The 21,781-nt window shown below is 38.5% G+C and overlaps 2 protein-coding genes across 4 annotated transcripts in view; one reads left to right on the top strand and one right to left on the bottom strand.

The window, feature by feature from the left end:
• The first annotated feature begins 22 nt into the window (after window positions 1-22).
• On the top strand, window positions 23-962 carry LOC128834891 (histone H2A.J-like). Its single transcript, XM_054024059.1, has one exon. It carries the CDS (start codon window positions 474-476, stop codon window positions 894-896), a length of 423 nt encoding a protein of 140 aa, XP_053880034.1. The 5' UTR covers window positions 23-473; the 3' UTR covers window positions 897-962.
• A 2,549-nt stretch (window positions 963-3,511) lies between these two features.
• GCFC2 (GC-rich sequence DNA-binding factor 2) overlaps window positions 3,512-21,781 on the bottom strand; it is a 53,041-nt gene continuing 34,771 nt past the window's right edge. For 2 of the 3 annotated variants that reach the window (XM_054023998.1, XM_054024001.1), the window contains exons 10-18: window positions 21,378-21,490; window positions 20,211-20,410; window positions 18,201-18,354; window positions 13,798-13,919; window positions 12,242-12,318; window positions 10,845-10,911; window positions 8,043-8,189; window positions 5,936-6,060; window positions 3,512-5,214 (exon numbers count right to left, since the gene is read on the bottom strand). In XM_054023998.1, coding sequence (XP_053879973.1) covers window positions 5,100-5,214; window positions 5,936-6,060; window positions 8,043-8,189; window positions 10,845-10,911; window positions 12,242-12,318; window positions 13,798-13,919; window positions 18,201-18,354; window positions 20,211-20,410; window positions 21,378-21,490 — 1,120 coding nt within the window. In that variant the 3' untranslated portion in view covers window positions 3,512-5,099. The remainder of the gene's footprint in view (window positions 5,215-5,935; window positions 6,061-8,042; window positions 8,190-10,844; window positions 10,912-12,241; window positions 12,319-13,797; window positions 13,920-18,200; window positions 18,355-20,210; window positions 20,411-21,377; window positions 21,491-21,781) is intronic. The other variant, XM_054024000.1, reaches the window with a different exon arrangement.

Below are 21,781 nucleotides of genomic sequence, written 5' to 3'. Positions count from 1 at the left end.
TGTCTTCAGTAAAATCGTGAGAACTATCTTACCAAAGTACTATGTCTAGCCCCCTTTTCCAGGCATTCTCAGTCTTTACGCTAACAAAACAGGTCTACACTGCTACACGTTTCATGTTACTCATTTGACGACAGGCCATAAGCGCCTCCCTGGATTCAGGTAGTATATGTTCTTTTGCAATTAACATATCCCTCCAGCCATGAAATTTTTTTTTTTTTAATCCATTTGTTAGCTGCCTCAACTAAGACTTTCTGGCAGTCGCTGCTTTGGTAGACTGACTTGTTTTCCCAATTTTGTCAAGACACATCTTCCTGTGCTGTGATGGTTTTGTTGTCTATTGTCTAACCAACCACCACCAATCATGATTCACTAATCAGTCCAGGAGAGGGGATAAAAGGGCAAGAGTTGTTGCGTCATTATGTTTTTCCTATTTGTGTTTCTCCGAACGGTGGTGTCTGTGGTGAAGAATTGCAATGTCGGGCCGAGGAAAACAAGGAGGCAAAGTGAGAGCTAAGGCAAAGTCTCGGTCATCTCGGGCTGGCTTGCAGTTCCCGGTGGGCCGTGTTCATCGGCTTCTCCGGAAGGGTAATTATGCTGAGCGAGTTGGCGCTGGAGCCCCTGTATATATGGCTGCTGTCTTAGAATATCTGACTGCTGAGATTCTCGAGTTGGCTGGTAACGCTGCTCGCGATAACAAAAAAACCAGGATCATTCCTCGCCATTTGCAACTCGCCATCCGTAACGACGAGGAGCTCAACAAACTACTAGGGAAAGTCACGATTGCTCAAGGGGGTGTTCTGCCCAACATCCAGGCTGTGCTGCTGCCTAAGAAAACCACCACACACACTTTCATTCCTTGCTTGTTTAAATACAGTAGGAGGTGTATGTCTGACTAGTTGAGTGATATTGCTGAACAGAAAGGTAGGATTACATCTCAAAACTAAAAGTTAAGTAAGCCTTGAGTGAAAACACTGGGCACTAGGAGTGTACCAACCAGGAAGGCTGTCCCTGCCCTCAGGAGCACATGGACCAAGACAGAGAGAGAGAGAACATTTCACAAAATGATCAGAGTGGCAGTTGAGTTTCAATTTTTTGGTGTGTTGTTTAAACACCTAAAAGCCAGATTCAGGCTCTTCATGCTTGAGATTGTAAAACGTGCACATGACTCTGTGAGCCATTATTCACTCTTACTTATCACTAGTTTACAAATTTGAAGTTGATTTGATTCTCCTCTTCCTCTTCCCCACCCACAGTTTATTAAACTTCTAATAATTATTCCCACTTAACATAGCACAGCCTGCCCAAGTCGTTGCCTTCCCTTTTTCTGTAAGGTATGAGTTGTTCCTGCTCTCATTGATGAAATGGTATGTATCCTACTCGAGCTAGAAGGATCTACCACTAGTAGTTACTGAGGGGGAAATGTTACACCTCTACCCTGATATAATGTGGGTTCGCATACAACGCGGTAAAGCTCTGACATGCTGCTTTGAGCAGCGTGTTAAGGGTGCTGGGCTGGGGCCAGGGGCTTGGATAAGGGGCAGAGAGTCTCAGGGGGTGGTCAGGGGCTCCCCTCCAGGATCTGGGAGGCAGGAGCTGTGCAAGGGGCACTTTTGGGGGCCCTGCAGTTCCAGAGTGGCCCGGGGGATTAGCAGGGGGCCGGGAGCAGCCCGCTCCGCTTCCCTTGCCACTCTGCCAGCTCCCAGTTGTGGCGCTCTACTTCCTGCCACAGGTGAGCACGGGGGGGGGGGCATCCTTTCCCCAACCTCCTCGCACTCACCAGCAGTGGGAAGAGGAGCGCGACAGCTGGGAGCTGGCAGAGTGGAGCAGGCTGGGGTCACGTTGCTCCACTTCCTGCTGCTGGTGAGTGCCTGTCGGGGTGTGTGGATAGGGGTCAGGGTCCTGGGGGTGATTAGGGATAGGGGTGTCTGGAGGGGGTGGTCAGGGGCCAAGGAGCAGGGGGGCCAAAACAAGTTCGATATAACGCGGTCTCACCTATAACGCAGTGAGATTTCTTGTATCCTGAGGACCGTGTTATATCGGGATAGAGGTGTACTTTGAACAGTCTGACATGCAAGACCCTGGAAGCATAGAAACTTTGAGAGAGATGTGGCCTGGGACTAGTCAAACTTTTCTATCTCTAAAGATTATATGTATCAGTCTGAGCTAGGAATTGTATGTTAGGTTACCAAGCTTCCCCCAAGAAAATTGGCTTGGGGGGGCGGGGGGCCATAATTAGATTTCAGGACAAGTAAACAATTCCAAAGAAGTATTACCTGCTGAATTGCATGTACTGGTTCAGACTGGGTTCAAGAGGCCCAGCAAGCAAAGAACTTTAAGAATAAAGGGTCAGACTCAACTGAGCCACATCTCTCTCTCTGATTTAAAAAAAAAAACAAAAACTGACAATTGTACCCAAGAGGATATGCCTCCTTTTCCTATTGTACTGCTTTGTCTTTAGACAATAAATTTAGCTACGGTTGGTTATTAGGTCTCAATCATTTTTAAGAACAAACAATGAATGTAATCAAACTAGCTACATCTTTTAGTTAATACCACAGAGAGAGAGGAGGTGTAGTTAAATCTGCTGGTAGAAAGGATAAGACCACACGAACGCCTAGGTCACATTTTTTAAAAGGGAGGATGGAATGGACTTTTAAACTTTTAACAGCAGCTATTTTACCCTTCTCCCATTGCAACTTGTAGGATAGGGCTGAGTTTACATTAGGCTTTCTGTATACTGGGAAATTGACAATTCTGAACGTGCCACATGGCTGGCCAAAACCAGTGGGAAATGTAGGAGTCTGTTAAGTGGCTGAAAGCTTTGGTTTTGGTACAAAATACACTAAGTAGAAACTTAATATTTTTAGGATTGCAAAAATGTGTACATTTTTAAAAGGCCATTTTAGTAAGTATACTTAGCCTGTGGGCTCCCACAGCACTCTACAAAATACATGCACATACGCTTGTCACTTCAACTACACTTCAGGAGGAGCAGTGTTTTGGTGAAACAGTGCAGCTGTTTAACAGCTCTATTATTACAGGACAACTTACATAGCCAACGAACTTCAGGGAAAACTGAAGCATACAGAATTCAGTTACACAAATTGGAATTTATCCTGGCCATCACCATGAGTAAGTACCCCTTACTCTTGCCATACATCTGATGGGCTCTTTAGCCCACCAACGGCCACCATCTTTTATATCATCCAAAATAGCACCTCCAACACCATCCAGGCACATAAAGTCAATAATGACATAGAAGGAATGTTACGTGTAGTGCAATAGCATCTACATTATCAAGGGTCCATTGTGCTGGGTGCTGTACAAATACACAGGTCGACACTGCTCACTCCCTGAAGAACTCTGTCTAATTTGAGACAACATACCCACAAATATGGAGGGAAGGCAAGGAGGACAAATCACATGCTTATATTGATTGGCTATTGCCTAATTTCATAGTTCTTGCTGGTAAAAATCTTAATTTAAAAAAGTTATTAATTGCTGCACAATCTTGCCATCATTAGTAAGTTGATTTATTATAGTAATCACAGCAAAAGATGGTCTTGAAACAGTGTACTGCTTTGAAGAATTCTGCACATTCTAGAGATATGCTGCTTAAATCATGTTAGTATGGCAAATACAGTGAACACCCAGAATTGAAGTTAATTACTTGTTTAAATAAATATGAAATGAAATGCAAGACTAAATTTTATTTTACGAAGTAAGTCCATTTGTACAAGAGTTAAACAATCAAGATAAAAAATAGTATCTAGTTATTTACAATTGATATTCATTTATTTTACAAAAATACCCAGTTTTTAAAAAAATGTAAAAGCATGTCCACAGGGAAAAATATCTACTATAAGAAAAACACAAATATTACATGTTAAATACCATTTGGGGAAATACAGATACATCAGAAGTTGTGCTATGCTCTGGATTTCTATAAACAATTCTCTTTCAATTCCATGGCAGAATGACTTCTGTTAGATACATTCAAAATTCTCACTTTAAAACATACACAGAATATTTTAAAATAGATTGTATGATAGACGAGACTGTGTGTACATCGGGGGGAGCAAAAACAGCAATCAGCAAGACTCTCAGACACCAGTCAGATTTCTGATGTTGCTACAATAAATGACTCATGCATCTCACTGCCAACAACTGAAGTGTGTATGATAATTAAAAAGAAACTTTGATGAAAAATAAGACCAGAGGTGAGCCCAGGCCCACAAACACTTGAGCACAATCCACAATAGCATCTGAATTATAAAAGACAACATACAGTGGATGCCATCCTTACATTGTGATGTTACAAGTGTTGTATTTGCACACTAGGTATAATATAGATAGGTGCCTACTATCCCTAGCTTTCTATTTCAGCTGTCTCTGAGCTATTATTATTCTATTGCTATTATTCAGTTGAAATCCTGCAGGACTTATACTAACTCTCCCACAGATCTCCATGAAGATGGTCACTGGGATCTCACCAGAGACGGGACCTGGTATTCTCCCTGAGATAGAGAGACAGTACACAATACTAGGCTCACAGTTCAAGACTGGAAATTCTACACAAGGCTGTTTATTTACAGTATACTGATTGTGTGACACTTTTTTCAGATCCTTTCACTATCCTTTAAGTAACACCTATTTATTTATTCCTAAAAGGAATAAAGCATTATCACCCCTGTGGTAGGAACTAAAACACTGCTCCACTTTGAATTAAATCCAGCAAAAGCAAGGTCATTCAGGAATTAAGATTACCATTTCATCTTCAACTAACTTGATACCAACCAGTGCAACATGCATTGGACCAGATTTTGCATTCCTGGTGCACACCAAGTACCCTCTGTGGGAATTTTGGGTGCACAAGAAATGCAAAAATATAAGCCTTTTACTTGCATGGCCTTTAAGTCCCATGAAATATCTAGGCTCAACAAGACAGAATAAAGTCAAAGGGCAGCCCTAACTTGTCAGTTGCATTGTTCAAGTGAAACCTTTAACAGTATTTTAACTTGATTTATATCTTGCTTTAAATCAAACCCAAAATGGATACAGCATTTTTAATTTTATATTTTAGTCCTTTCGCTGGAATTCTACTTTCTGACAATAGATTTCAGGTGTTCCAGTTTATATTCCTCAATGAAATCCTCTGCAATATGCAAGGCGTTGACTTTCACCAACAGAAGAATCAGGTCTCTTGTTTCATCACTAAAAAAATTAAAAGAAAAGTACAATATTCAAGTGACTGACCTCCATATACTTTGAGTGTATTGATTTTTAAAATGCAGATAAGAAACTACACTGGAAATTAATGAAAATGATCCTGGGCTACGGTGATCAGTTATGTTGCCCACATTAAATTCCAGTGTCCAAAGGCTAGGCAGGAAAATCTAACATAAATCTGTATCCTCCATTTCTATTAGATCACATTTTATAAATTTAAACTAATCTGATTAGATATTCCATATTTTAATAATTACATTCCTTATAAAAGCAAGCACTAATAAGACAGCTCAGAGTGTGCAAGATACAGAGAATCACAGCAGATATCCAACGCCTCCTTTAGCAACAACATTATGGGACTATTTCCCCAATTCTCTAGAAACAGACGGACCAGTGTTACAAGAATGATGTAATGTAGGACTTTACATGTCTGTATACGGTTACCAGTAAGTCCTACACATAAGTCACATAACCCTTTTCCATTATTCTTGTGTGTCCATTACAAGATTTTTAATTTGTTTTTGATTTACAATCCTTCCACACCTCTCAAATGGATATGCATGGAAAAGATCAAAATGTATACCGCTACAAGGCCCCTTTTACAGTGTACCATGTAAATATACAGACACAAAAAAGTTAATAAAACCTTAGAGAGACACAATACATGTAGAAATAATGAATTCCAAAAAAATGCCAGACAGATTACCTGCAGTTATTCTTGTACAGTGTATGTGCACTTTGCAACAAATGTTGGCTAAAGTTTGCTAACTGAGGGAGAGTTGATCTGCTTTTAAGCTCTTTGAACCATCTTTCTGGGAGACATGCAACTACCTGTTCAATCAAAACATATTTGGAAAAGATTAGACAATCCTTAAATGCATTAACTCACACTCTGCTTTAACTCACACTTCTTATTTCCCCTTTAATTGGCTCCATTGTTGTAATTAATAAAAAGCTTTGTCAGATGCAGAGCCAGATATCATTTCAATGGAGTATTGTTATTCTTGGCATACTCAACAGCTTCAAGAGTTTATAGGCTGATGTTTGTTCTAAAGGTTTTTATGTTTCTGTGTAAGGAACATCAACAATTATACACAAATGACTGAGAACTTTTATCACAAACCTTTCTACACCTTCCATTTTGCTTCTGATGCTTGTTGAATGCATATATTAAATAGACTGCCTAAAAACATATCAATTTTATCTATGTTAGTATATAGGTCTGTTTGTTAGCCTGGGATAGAATTTTGGGTTTGACTTTTTGATACTCTTATACTAATATGTGTAAACAAAGGACAAAGACACTGGGATGTTGCTTCTGCCTAGTCAGATGGATTTGTTAGTACAATGGGAACAGATAAGAACAGTTAAAGTGTTACTCAGAGCACTTAAAGATTGCCTCAACCCCTATCTCAAGGCAAAATCAAGCAACCAGTAGAGAGGGGAAAAAGGGTTTGGGGGTGGGGAAACGTATAAAACACTAAAAGACTAAAGAAATGCCTGTCCCTGACCAGAGCACAACCTCACTCTTTACCCCTCCCATGGGATACAAAAGAAGTGAGACGAAGACCCCAGACCCAAAATGGAACATGATCCTAAGTTGTAAGGGGTCGGATTATGGGCATGCATTGCAGGTATAATTATGCCTCCTGAGGAGGGGGGGGGGAGAAACACTGTGGCGCCAGAGTTATGGAACACGTTTTTGCTGGAAACTAACCCCAATAAACATTGCATTGTCTACACTTCGGACTTCTGGTCTTCTGCTTTCTGTCTGCGTGACAAGAACCAGGGGAGAGGGTGAAGGGAAAGCCCTCTAACAATCTAGCTGGCATAATACACCATTAGTTATTGCCAATTTGAACTGCTAACCTTTAGAGCACATTAGCATACATTAGCTTTGAGCAAAAACATTTGCCTGCATTAATCCCTCAGGTCAAGAAGTTAGAATCTGCCCAGTTCCAAGAAGCCACCACCTTCTTCATCCTCAGTACCAAGAGGTTCATTGATAAGTCATTTTGTGGCTAGAGATATACAACTCCAGCCACTGAACTTACATTAACAACCAGCATTATGAAAATACTTATTCTGGAGTGAAGGGATTAAATCATTAATTGCCAGTATCCTTTTTAGAAATTGTTTATTTTACCCTCCACTGTTTGTAACACTTGGAAGCAAAAAACCCAGGATTTTTATCCTCTGAAAGGTGTGAAGATCTACTTTGGAGTCAAACATTGGCATTTTCTGGATTTTTAACAAACCTAATGTGGCTTTTGTCTGCACAAATCTCTCTCTGCATTAGCATAATCTATTGCACCAAGAAAGCACACAACTTTGTGAGTAGTGGGCTTGAACCAGACTTAAAGGAATTCAACGGAGGTCTTTCCATTCTTCAATGGGCCCTGAAACATTACTAGCATGGTGTAGATTAAATGGCTAATTATAGCTGGTGATCTAGGCGAGCATGAACAGCTCACACTTTATTGTATTTTGAACTGATAGATTTTTCAAAAAGATACTTAGAGTGAGATCTTGGCTCCAATGAAATCAATGGCTACTGATTTCAATGGGGCCAGGATTTCACCCTTAGGATTCAAAAAAGATATTTTCCATTGGACTGTAATAGCTTCCAAGTTTCCAAATTTTGGGCCTGAATATTTTGACTGTGCCTTTCTAAAATCATCAAGAGTTTGCAAAGTTACCTTAAAAGCTATAGATACTGAAAGTTTGTTACTTATTTTATCTTCAGACACTGATCTCTTTATCATGAAAACTCTTTCTTCAATATAAGCCTTTTTCCTGTATATAATTTTTACCTTGTTGCATTTTTCCACATTATCTGGTCCAGGTGGTGCATTAAGGAGTATCAGAAGGAGATATCGATTCAGCAGCTTGCCTAGTCCTAACTCACGTAGCGTATCTTCTAGTATGATCCCATCCCAAAGAAGAATATTAGACAGCAGCTGAAATGATAAAGAAGCTTAGAATGAGTACACTTGGTGATAGGAGGTAAACTTAAGTATAAAACCATAATGTAATACTTTGGTTACACGTTTTCATAGGACTGCATGCAGGCCCAAATTCCCACTTAGAATTTCCCTCAACTCAATCTTTTTAGATTAAAAAAATACGCTGATGTGTTTATTTGAACATGAGATCATTGGACTGCACACACACATCAGAATGTGCGGTTGGGGTATGGAGCCCCAGAAGTGCAATGCACTCAGCAGAGGGCAAGGACTTGGAAACTGACATGGGGCACAGCCCAAAGGCCACCAAATCTTGTTGACCCTCTCAAGTGAAGCAAGTGATGAAAAGAGGAAATATGCAGGGCAAGAATGGTTGGCCAAGGTCTGGGGTGAGATGGGGAGGATCTGGCATTTGTGTAAATCGATGGATAAGTACATTCAAATGACAGCACATTTATAACCATTATTTCACAACCAATTATCTTTGAAGAGCACACATTCCTTAAACTAAAACAGGAGTCATCCAAAAAGCAGAAACTAGATCAAACTACAAAGGATGAATATAAAAAAACAACAAAAGCACAGACAGGCTGAGGCACAAAATGAGATTAAACTAGGCAGGGACATAAAGGGTAACAAAAAAATATTTTACAAATACATTAGAAGCAAGAGGAATACCAAGGACAGGGTAGGCCCATTACTCAATGAGGAGAGAAAGACAAATGCAGAAAATGCAGCAAAGGCGAATGTATTAAATGCCTTTTTGTTTCAGTTTTCACCAGAAAGGTTAACAGTGATCAAACAACTAACATAGTGAACATCAGTGTAAATGGGGTAGAATCTGAGGCTAAAACAGGGAAAAAACAAGTTAAGATTTACTTAGACAAGTTAGAGGTCTTCAGGTCGGCAAGGCCTGACAAAATACATCTTAGAATACTTAAGGATTGGGCTGAGAAAATCTCTGAGCCATTAATGATTATCTTTGGGAACTCACTGAGGATGGGAGAGATCCCAGAGGACTGGGAAAGGGTAAATATAGTACCTATCTATAAAAAGGGGAATCAGAACAACCCAGGAAATTATAGACCAGTCAGCTTAACTTTGGTACTTGGAAAGATAATAGAGCAAATAATCAAACAATTTGTAAGCACCTAGAAAATAATAAGGTGATAAGTAACAGTCAACATGGATTTGTTAAGGACAAACCATGTCATACCAACCGGATATTCTTCTTTAACAGGGTAAGAAGCCTTGTGGATATGGGGAAGCAGTAGATGTGATATACCTCAAATTTAGTAAGGCTTCTGATACTGTCTCACATGACCTTCTTATAAACAAAGTAGGGAAATACAGGCTAGATGAACCTACTATAATGGTGCATGCACAACTGGTTGGAAAACTGTACTCAGAGAGTAGTTATAAATGGTTCATAGTCAAACCAGAAGAGCATATTGAGTGTGGTCTTGCAGCGATCTGTCCTAGGTCTGGTTCTATTCAATATCTTCATAAATAATTTGAAAAATGACAGTGACATTTATAAAGTTTGCAGACGATACCAAGATGGGAGGGGTTGCAAATGTTTAGGAGGACAGGATTAGAATTCAAAATTATCGAATCATAGAAGATTAGGGTTGGAAGAGACCTCAGGAGGCCATCTAGTCCAACCCCCTGCTCAAAGCAGGACCAACACCAATGATCTTGACAAACTGGAGAAATGGTCTGAAATAAATAGGATTAAATTCAATAAGGACAAATGCAAAGTACTCCACTTAAGAAGGAATAATCAATTGCACAAATACAAAATGGGTAATGATTGCCTAGGAAAAGGATCTGGGGGCTATAGTGGATCACAAACAAAATATGACTCAACAATGAAATACTGCTGCAAAAAAAGCAAACATCGTTCTGGGACTTTTTAGCAGGAGTACTGAAACCAAGACATGAGAAGTAATTCTTCTACTGTACTCAGCACCGATAAAGCCTCAACTAGAGTCAGTTCTGGGCACCACTCTTTGGGAAAGATGTGGACAAACTGGAGAAAGTCCAGAAGAGAGCAACAAAAATGACTGAAGGTCTAGAAAACATGACCTATGAGGAAATTGAAAAAAATGGGTTTGTTTAGTCTGGAGAAGAGAAGACCAAGAGGGAACATGTTAACAGTCTTCATGTATATAAAAGGTTGTTATAAAGAAAATGGTGGTAAATTGTTCTCCTTAACCACTGAGGACAGGATGAGAAGTAATGGACTTAAATTGCAGCAAGGGAGATTTAGGTTAGACATTAGGAAAAACTTCCTAAGTGTAAACGTAGTTAAGCACTAAAACAAGTTATCTTGTGGAATCTCCGTCACTGGAGTTTTTTAAGAACAGGTTAGACAAACACATGTCAGGGATGGTCTACTCTAGAAATAGTACTTAATCCTGTCTCAGTTCAGGGAACTGGACTAGATGATCTATAAAGTCCCTTCCACTCCTACATTTCTATGATTTCTATTATTTTTCACTGAGAACTACGTATATCCTTCCCAGTACAATGCACTATCCCCAGGATATCAAACTTCCCTGAATATGTATTTCTCGGTTGAGATCAAGCATGAAATATTTTAGCCCAAATGATTTTTCAGGGAGAAATTAGGTACCTCTTGCTTACCTTTACAGCTGACCAAAACTGTCTTTCTTGGAACTTTGATTGTGGCGATATTCTGTCTTCCACAGCGCTGGTCATGGAAAGTGTAACAGGAAATTGATAAAATAACATTTTCATGGTTTTTGTTTAGAAAAAAATATCCAGCCAACTGATCTCTTCTGTATACTGATGGATGTTAATTTCAGTTCTCAATCAATAAAGAGGGCCACAACCATAAAATATGTAACAGAGCTGAGACCTAACTTTAAATTTGGACAGGTTTCAGAGTAGCAGCGTGTTAGTCTCATGCTTACAATATATCAGTGGTTTGAGCATTGGCCTGCTAAACCCAGGGTTGTGAGTTCAATCCTTGAGGGGGCCACTTAGGGATCTGGGGCAAAATCAGTACTTGGTCCTGCTAGTGAAGGCAGGGGGCTGGACTTGATGACCTTTCAAGGTCCCTTCCAGTTCTAGGAGATGGGATATCTCCATTAATTAATTAATTTATTTATTTAGTTAGTCTGTATCCGCAAAAACAACAGGAGTACTTGTGGCACCTTAGAGACTAACAAATTTATTAGAGCATAAGCTTTCGTGGGCTACAGCCCACTTTTGCATCTGAAGAAGTGGGCTGTAGCCCATGAAAGCTTATGCTCTAATAAATTTGTTAGTCTCTAAGGTGCCACAAGTACTCCTGTTCTTTTTAAATTTGGAACCCATCACTAGTCTCTTGATAGTCCCTACTAAAAGTAGCAATTGGAAACACTTAACCACACTTGATATCAGACTGACACAGCACTGTACAGAGCCAGACACTCTGCAAACTTCCTATATCAGCTTTAGCAATGCATTTTCCCCAACGTTATCCTAGTTTTCAATCCTGTGTCTCTCCTAAAAAGAGGGATTTCCATTAATTCCAAATTGTGAAATATACAGAATATAGTGATAAACAAATCCAATAAAGCAAACTGGATTAAGCAAATTAAAAAACCAGCTCGGTATTTTTCTTCACAGTGAAAAGACTGAAGGGAAACAGTAACAATTTGTGACTGTGAGGAGGAGATGAATCAAAGGGGAAATACAGGCCAGCTGGGCCAAAGCACCCTTTTAACGATCACCAATTAATACATAGGGCCAGACTGAGGAGCTCTTACATTGTGGGGCACTTACTCACAGGACTAGTCCCACTGATTTCAATTCCTCTAATAAACAGGACTGCTTCTGAGAGGTACTATTCACGAGCTTGAGTAAGGGCTTCCCAACCTGACTCATAATGACATAGCAGACATTGGGAATTGTAGCTATTTCACGAAGTTTTCCTGCAACCTTCCATTCCATTAGTTTCCAATTCATGTTGACTGTATATTAAACTGGGACCTCCCTTCCAATGAAGTGTTGGTATTTTACAGAATTAGCCTTACCTTTTAGGATACAGAGGAATAAAGACATCTTCCTCTGTCGACTTCTTCATTCTTGAAACAATTGAGTTTACCAGATCCTATTAAAAAATTGGAGATTTATCATTGACATACCAATATCTCCCCATAAAAACATGTAAATGATAGCTGATATATTGTAAGATATAATTTTGAAGTCAGCATTTCCCTTTAGATGAATGTGATACATTTATTATAGACTAAAACAGTTGCCACCCGTTTTATATATATTTTCTTAGCTATGGTTATCAGCTGGTTGCAATTTTAACTGACCCTACCACGCTCTTTGACCATTTGTCATTGTGGTGTTTTAATTTTAATTTTCCGCAAATGATGCCATTTGCTGCATGCTATTTTACTAGCAAAATTATACATAATCTATAACTTGAAGTAAAAGGCAGGGGCAAATCACTCCATAACTGCCCTATTCTATACACCTCCCATGACGCTTTGGTATTGGCCACTGTCAGAGACAGATAATGGGCAAGATGGACTATGATCTGACCCAGTATGGCCATTTTTATGTTCTTATAACTACAAAACAAAGCTGGTGGTTAAACAATAGATTCATCACATAGAAGAACTGAAAAATTCTACATAACTAATTGTGTCATAAGCAATACCACAGATAGTTACTTTTTCTATCCAAAGGTCTAAGAGCTTTACACAATGTCTCTACAATTTTATCAAATTAAAATGTGGGTAATTTTTAGTTTTATTTTTCTGACTTTAGCCAAGACATCAAAAATATGCTGAAAAGGTACTACTGTATTTGATTTCCCCAGTTTCAAAGCAGTGATCTGGTTGACAGGTAGACCCATGGGTTTTCATATTTGAGATCTGATTTTCTACTCAATTTCACCAATTTTATGATGGTGAAATTCCTTGGATTTACATAGGAATGAAACTAGCATACTGGAGTAGAGAATCATGAACTCAAAGTGCACAATTATAAAATGCTTAATTAACATTATAGAGATCTTTTTCACTGGTGGAATGATTATCCATATTTTTATAAATTAAAATCCTTCTAGAAAGGAAGCCACTTAGTGAAACTTAAACAGGCCTGCATTTTTTTTTTAAAGTTTTTCTTTAGCTCTGGTGTAGTTCTACACCAGTGAAAAAGATTTGAGCTCGGAAGCATCCTTAAGATTTTAAACAGTTAAAAGTTGTGCATTTAATTCTTTTTTTAAAAAAAATCAAATGCAAAGTTATAAGTTCTTGAAGATTCATCTTCACAGAGGAGCAAAAAGATTACAATTATGACAAGCCTCTTGCTAACAGTAGTCATGATTTTTCTAGTAGCAAGAGCCAATTTCTGCCCAAAGATATACACATCTCCCACAGACTAAAAGGGAGCTGCATTTACACATCTGAGAGCAGAACAATTTTAGCTTCAAATTTTTGCTTATTACAGGCAACCAGCAACTTTAGAATTATATGATGAATGCATACAGCAAGGGTAGGAAGAGTATATAATCTATCAATGTCTTTAAAATATACCATTTTCTTCTGGTCTCTAACAGCACAGTGGTTTTTACCTGTTTTGCTTTACTGGATTCATTTTTGGAAAGGGAATGTTCTTCAAAGATATTTTTGCAGAGTTGAACTAGACTGACTGTTTGTGAAGTTGACAAAGGATCCCACACATGCTCTACAAAGCCTGAAAAAACATTATTTCAGAAATGATGTACAAGTAGTTACTTGCTTGTTTTAAAATGTCTACTATCTCTAAACAGGAGATAAACTTAATTTGCATACAAATGTCCACCAGGCAAAAGATAACAATGTTACTTCATTCTTCATCTTTACAATAAGCATGAGCAGATTTTTTCATTAGATGCTCTCGTACTTTGCAATACATAAGCAAACCCAGTCTTTCTACCTGTCTAATGCCACATTTCTTTCTCCTTTATAGTCTGTTCCATGACAGCAACATCTTTCTAATGGTTTTCTTATGTATCATCTGTTGTCCTCCTCTTTTCTATCTTCCATCAGGTGGTATACAATCAAAGGCTTATCTAAGAATACAGTTTTTTGACATCCATACGACACACTCAAACCAGCCTTCTTTCTCAAATCATTGTCTCTACAGTCTGCTGAGCAGTCTTCTGTAATACATTAGCATTGGTTAGTTTACCCCAGTGGTTCTCAAACTTTTGAATTACTGACCCCTTTCACACAGCAAGCCTCTGAGTGGGACCTCCCCTTCTAAATTAAAAAGATTTTTTTTATATTTAACACCATTATAAATGATGGAGGTGAAGTGGGTTTAGGGTGGAGGCTGACACCTTGCTTGTGACCCCCACATAATAACCTTGTGACCCCCTGAGGGGTCACGACTCCCAGTTTGAGAACCCCTGGTTTATCCCGTCGGTGGACACTAAGTATTCTTTGCAAGCATCTCTGACAGAATGCATTAAGTTTCCTGTTGTTGGTTTCTAGCATTTGCCAAGTTTCAGAAGCATATAACAATGTGGATATTACAATGGCATTGTATAACTTTATCTTGGTTCTTGCATGAATCTCCTTATTTTTCCAGATATTTGCCAGTCTTGAAAAGGTTCCACTTGCCTTCCCAATTCTTGCTTCTACCTCCTTACAGAGCTGACCATCAGCAATCATTGTGCTTTCAAGATATACCAACTAGTTATCCAGGCTGTAGCTTCACCATTGATCACATATGCATTATCATTGCTCTCAATGATCATGACGTTCTTGTTCTTCTGGCCAATTCTTAATCCTACTTTGGCAGCCTCACATTTGACATTGGTGGTGATCTTTTTCAGAGCATCATCATGTGTGTCCAACAGAACAATGTCATCTGCACAGTCGATCTTGAGGTTTTCTTTTACTTCATATAATTGCTGCATCTTCCTTTGATGTTGCTTTTCGCATCAAGTAATTATCACGATTTTCAGATCGCACCTTCTCCCAAACTATATTACAAAGTTTATGTATTTCATGAACTACACCTCCTCCCCAGCTTTAAGCATTTCAGCAGTGATTTTATCTTGACCAGGCACTTTCACATTTTTTAGCTGCTTAACTGCCTCCTCTATTTCTGCTTCTGAAATTTCTAGCAGTGAAATATTTAATTCTTCACCTTTGTCACATCCATCCATTAGAATTGTTGGGTGTGGTTGGTTGAGTACTTCCTTAAAATGTTCTCACCATCATTCTGCTTCCATTGTTAACTATCTTCCATCTTTCACATTTACAATACCACTGTGACTCTGGAACCATGATGATAATTGCTTATTCATACGGACCAGTTTCTCAGTTTCGTCTCTCACTGATGCACCTTCAGCTTCTCTAACATTTTTGTCAAGCCATTCTCTTACCTTTTCATCACAACTTCTTTACTTATCTTTCTCTACATATGCCCATTGCAGTGTGCATTGTTTTTCACATGTCACCTGTGCTTGCCTCTTTTTAAAGGTTTTCTTTCTTCAATCAATTTCCATGTGCCTGAATGTATCCACTCTTCTTTCCTTGATCTCCTTAGTGCAAATGAAGTTGTGGAAGCTTCCTGACAGACATTTCTAAAGTGAGCCCATTGTTACTCTAGATCATCATTTATTACCCACAGCTCTTGGAATCTGCTTGAGAGCTAGATTTTAAAATCCCTCCTGATTCCCAGGTCAGATAGTTCCTTCACACTGAATTCCATCTCTCTTTTCTGATTAGCTTGTCTTTTTAGCTTTATTCTAACTGTTCCAGTGACAAGATAGTGGTCATTTCCTACATCAGTACTTGTAAGAGATTATGTATCCAGCACTTATCTTCTCCACCATCTGCTGATGACAATGTGATTCAATTGTTTCTTGATAATTCCACCATTTGACTTCCATATTAGTTTTTGTTTCCTAGATATGGGGAAGTGTCCCTCTAATGTACAGGTTATACCTAATACATAGCTTAGTAAATCACCATTGTCCGCCCACCCCTCACTTCTGTATTTACTCATGCAATGCTCATATCTGAGGTTGTCGGGTTCGTGTTATCCATAACGAGAATGACATCATAAGTGTGGACCTGGTTTAATACATCCTTCAACTTACTATGCAATGCATCTTTTACTTGTTCATCGTGTTCACTGGTAGGTGCATAACACCAGATGATAGTTACTTGATGTAACCAAACATGCTCTTATAATTCGTAAGTTAACTTGTCCCCATTCCTGTAGAGCTTATGTTGCTTTTCTGTAAAGGTATACTCCAACTCCCTCTACGAGAGTATCATTTTGCCTTCCTGAATAGGGTGCTGTCATACAATCTGAATGGAGTCTTCCACCTCCAGTCCATCTCATTTCACTCATTCCAAGAACACTAATCTTGAATTGGGTCATTTCTCCAACTACTTGACTCAGTCACCCACATGGTTCTCACATTCTAGCACCCGATTCTAGTTTTAGTTTTAGAACATAAGAATGGCCATACTGGGTGAGGCCAATGGTCCATCTAACCCAATATCAAGTCTTCCGACAGTGGCCAATGGCAGGCGCTGTGAGGATCTCTGGTTTTAGGCAATGAATTCCCTCGTGGGTTTGGACCAACCCCTTCATACCTCCATTCAAACTTATCTGTTGTAGACTCTGATTTCAAGAGGCTAATTGAGACAGAGAGGCTGGTCAATTGAGACATTCTTTTTATCAAGGTTGTTTCCATAACTGGTATTTATTTATTTTTAAGTCCAAGGACAGAAAGTTGGTCTGACTCACAACCATAGATACATGTCTCCTCATTCAATATATATTTGGAGCAACCTATATTACGCCTGACATTCCCTCATCCACCACATGAGGGATGCTCTGTGTAGCTTCGGATGCCCCAGACAGCAGAAATGTCCTTAGTAGTAATTCATTCTTTATGTAGACTAGTAATTACATACAAATCTTTATATACCCATACACATAATGGAGCTACTTGTCTGAAGAATCAGTATATTCAGTGAATATAAAGTACATTTTGCAAGTGAGTTCTGCTAATTTTGCATATACTTATACGTTAATAGGTCTACTTCAAAAATGTACATTTATTTCCCTGTATGGTTCTGACAGACAAATACTTCCTACCCAGTTACGTACATGGTACCTATATGCTATGATGAGGGGCCATAAGAAGCATATAGACAAACCAAGAATACATTGTGAAATCAATGTCATTTATGATTAATTCAAGAGGTGATCTGCAGTAACATACAACTTTCTACTGACTTTAGGAGTCAAATTTAAATAATTCAGAATACCTTATTTATTTATAGATGTAATAGACCCTTACCAAATATTATGTAAAAAATATGAAGGGTCTCAAGAACTAACTGCTTAAATTAGAAGAGGAAAATATTTGATATAGCACTTCATTTTAACTTAGCTACGGAAGGCAGTGAGAATAAAACATACAAAAATGGTTCTAGAAAGCAGTCATAGGCTCCCTATTTGCTATCAAACTGCCTGCTTTTATGAACAGTGTAACACAACATCCTTGGGTGAGTCACTGGTGACAGGAAGGGACATCCAAATCTTAAAGCATAAGCCTTTACCTTCCTGAACTAAGAGACCCAAGTTGGTTAGCCAAAGCTTTAGTAGGCTCATCAACCTCCATCTGTGGCCCAGTCACCACCAGAAAGTGACAGAGTGCCACACTAAATGTGTGTGGGTTACAATAGCTATGATGTTTGTTTTCACATGGAAAACCCCTTTTCCTTTCCACTCTTCTCCAAGAAATCTACTGTTTGAATGACAAGCTCCCTACTTATAGTGTGCTTGACACCACAGCCCCTTGGCCTCATCCTGAAGACCTATATAACAGCATACGTGCTGCAACAAGAAATCTAGCTTTACCATTGTTAGTAACTAAATAATATTGGTTAAATTGAGCAAGAAGGCTAAAATTTTAATTGCCTAACTATAGTTAATGCTATTGAGGCAGTCTTAACATACCTGTAATTTTAGGAAGAATAGTTTTCTCGGTGATTGTAGGCAAAATTGTTTGATCAGGGTCATCATTTCTCTTGGATTGTGGCATATTTTTGGCATCACTAAATTCTTCTATAGCTCTGAACCAGGGCATCTCATTCAGATCTATGGAATTCTGCTTAAGAAAAACAATCAATGAGAGGCATCAGGCCACTGAGGACTCACACAAGATATTTTCGTCAAAGTATTTTCACTAATGGATTTCCCAATGACAATTCTCTCCCAGGACAACGGGCAAAATACAAAAAATGATCTTTCACTTTATGAAGGAAAGCCAAGAACTATCTGAACAACTGAGTAAGACCAAAAAGATAGATCAAAAAAATGCTGGCTGCAAAGGCAGAAAGTGCAATGGCTAAGCAAGAAGACTAGGAAGAAAATTAGGATTAAAACGTTGAATTCTTTGTAGATCACAATGCCTGTGATCATCTAAGTCTGGCTTCCTGTATACCGGGGGCATAGAACTTTTCCAAAAATAATTGCTAGGGCATATCTTTTAGGAAAACATCCAATCTTGATTTTAAAACTGCCAGTGATAGGGAATCCCACTACCCTTGGTAAATTGTTCCAATGGTTAATTACTCTCACTGTTAAAAATTACCTCATTTGAATTTGTCTAGCTTCAACTTCCAGCCATTGGATTGTGCTATACCTTTCTCTACTAAACTGAAGAGCCCATTATCAAATATTTGTTTTGCATGTAGATATTTACAGACTGTAACCAACTCACCCCTTAACCTTTTCTTTGTTAAGCTAAATAAATTGAGATCCTTGAGCCTATCACTATAAGGCATGTCTTGAACCCTCTCCAGTTTATCAACATCCTTCTTGAAATGTGGGCACCAACACTGGATACAGTATTCCAGCAATGGTCGCACCAGTGCCAAATACGAAGGTAAAATAACCATTCTGCTCCCGCTCAAGATTCCCCTTGATACACTTAAGTATTGCATTAGCCCTTTTGGCCACAGCATTGCATTGGGAGCTCATGTTCAGCTGATTATCCACCATGACTCCCCAGTTTTTTTTTCCAGAGTGTCTGCTTCCCACGATAGAGTCCCTTATCCTGAAAGTATTATTTTATTTTTATTTCCAGGTTTTTGATAATGTCAAATAGTGTAGGGCCCAGAAGTGATCCCTACTGCACCCCACTAAAAATACACCTGCTTGATGATTTCCCATTTGCAATTACATTTTGAGATCTATTAGTTTTTAATCAATGTAATGTGTGTAATCTTAATTTTATACTGTTCTTGTTTTGCACTCAAAAATGTCATGTGGTAACAAGTCAAACACTTTACAGAAGTCTAAGTATATTACAACAACGCTATTACCTTTATCAATCAAATCTGTGATCTTATTTTAAAAAAAATCAGATTAGTTTGATAAGATAAAATGGGTCTCAAGGAGTTCTATGGGAGTTAGGTCTTTTTTGAAAATCCCTGCCAGACTTTTCAAATATGAGGGTAACACAATACATCTTTACTGATTTTTTAATGTACCCATTGTAAGGCATCTGGGGGCATGACAGAGAAAGCATTACAGTACCATTCCACACCTTTAACTCTATTTTATTATAACAACATATACCAAAATGATTCACACTCAAACCATATTTGACCTAACTCTTGCACTGTTCATTGACACCTGTAAACTCATGCTCTGGCAGACCTCCAGAGACAAAAAATTCCAGTTGGAAAGCCTTCACCACAAACACTCAGATTCCAGTCCCCAGGTACAAGTCTGTTGAACTGCCATTAGATACACTGCACTCCACAGATAACAGCTATTGAAAGTGATGCCTAGGGATAAAGACAGGTCACTAAGGTAATGAGGCTCCTTATAACATAGGGCTTTACAGACTAGAACTAACCTTGAATTGCACAGAGAAGCAGATGGAATGCTAGCGCAGTATGTGTATAATAAAGTACAGTGTGCCAATTGATAAGTGAAAAAATTTACTAGTGAACATACCTCAAGAGGATTCCAGCCTATTAACTGAATTCTGATTAATGGGCTTAAAAGTTTAGGCAGGCATAAGCTAATATAAGCATCATAATAAGAGTCAGGAAACTTCTGTCTCCATTGATGAAATTTCAACAGGATATTCCCAATGTTGCAAAAATCTGCATGCACATCTTCACAGATTTTCTTACTCGCCTGTAAGATATCGTCTGTGGATAAAATATATTTGTATATAGAGAAATATTACTAAAAATATTTATGGATGCACAAACTAAAACAGAATATGCATAGACAGCACACATGGAGGATGTATCCATGTGACAAACTGCTTTTTTCATGAACCTTTGACACTTCCTCTTCTCTGTCTCTGATAGAATTTATTCTAATATTCCAACTCCCTGAGAAGCTTCTAACAGTTGATCTTTATTTTTAAATTCTCCCCTCAAAAGATATGGACCTCCCCCACCACTCAAAAAAAAAATTATATTGGCACAAAACTCAGGACAGACAAGGTTCAGTCTTGAAGTAGCAGCAGGTTTAAATGATCAATATCTTGCAAGCTCTATCCCAAAAAGCAATAGGGAGATAGATCTACAGCTATTCAGTGCAGGATTTGCTTCTAATCTTAGAAGGAATCAAAATTTCAGACTTTAAAACCACGATGTGATTATCCATTGGAAACTATTTTAGAAGCACTGTAAGTAAGTTACTTATATTTTTCCTCTCCCTCTGAACCCTGTGCATCTATACTCAAGGTGATTAGAGAAGCCTGCTTTTAACCATAGGGAAAAAAAACAAAAAATAGTCTCTAAAGAGCTGAAAAAAATTTCTTTACAAATAAGCGGCATACAAAATACATGGTAGTGTGGCATCGGGTTTTGTCAGAATTCTTTGGGGGATAACCTATCATTCACTTATGGCTTCACTGTGTGCAAGTCATGTGGCCATCCCAAAAACTCATGCTAACAAAACCAATATACCACAGCACACCATTATGTGTTCTCTATATTCCCACCAACAAAAAAAATTATTAACTTAAGAATCAAAGTTGCTCCAGTGTATTTCCTCACTATAAATGCAGAGTTTTCAATTCAGGTGTAGTCTTTTTTTCAAAAGCAACTTATCTTTATCTTAGAAATATGGAAGGACTTTGTTCATTACAAGGCAGTCATTGACCTTTGTTTTTCTGGAAATCAGTCATCTCTGCTGCAGACAGCTCATCATCACTGGACATGCCCTCATGGTGATCAGATTTCCCACAACTCTCTCTTGCTTGCCTTCTGCATGTCCTATATTTTGTAATGAAGTCACATTAGAGACCCTTCAGCAAATCTATATCTAAGAGAGAAAACTTTTATGAAGGCAGATTATTTTACAATAAAAGTGAAGAGAGAAAAGAGTATGCAAAAGGAAATATCATCAGCACTGACCAACAGAGCAAAAACGGCAATTTTGTAATAAAGTAGAGCTAAAAGAAAGTGGAAAACTTGTGTAAAATGGTTTTGGAAACTGGGATTAAAAATATCAGAACACTTATCATTGGGGATGTGTGTGCCCAGTAGGACCTTAACCTTTCCTCC

The sequence above is a fragment of the Malaclemys terrapin genome, chromosome 3 (assembly GCF_027887155.1).
Source record: "Malaclemys terrapin pileata isolate rMalTer1 chromosome 3, rMalTer1.hap1, whole genome shotgun sequence".
Classification (NCBI taxonomy): Eukaryota; Metazoa; Chordata; order Testudines; family Emydidae; genus Malaclemys; species Malaclemys terrapin.
The sequence above is the reverse complement of the archived record's forward strand: the minus strand, read 5'-3'. Positions and strand labels throughout refer to the sequence as shown.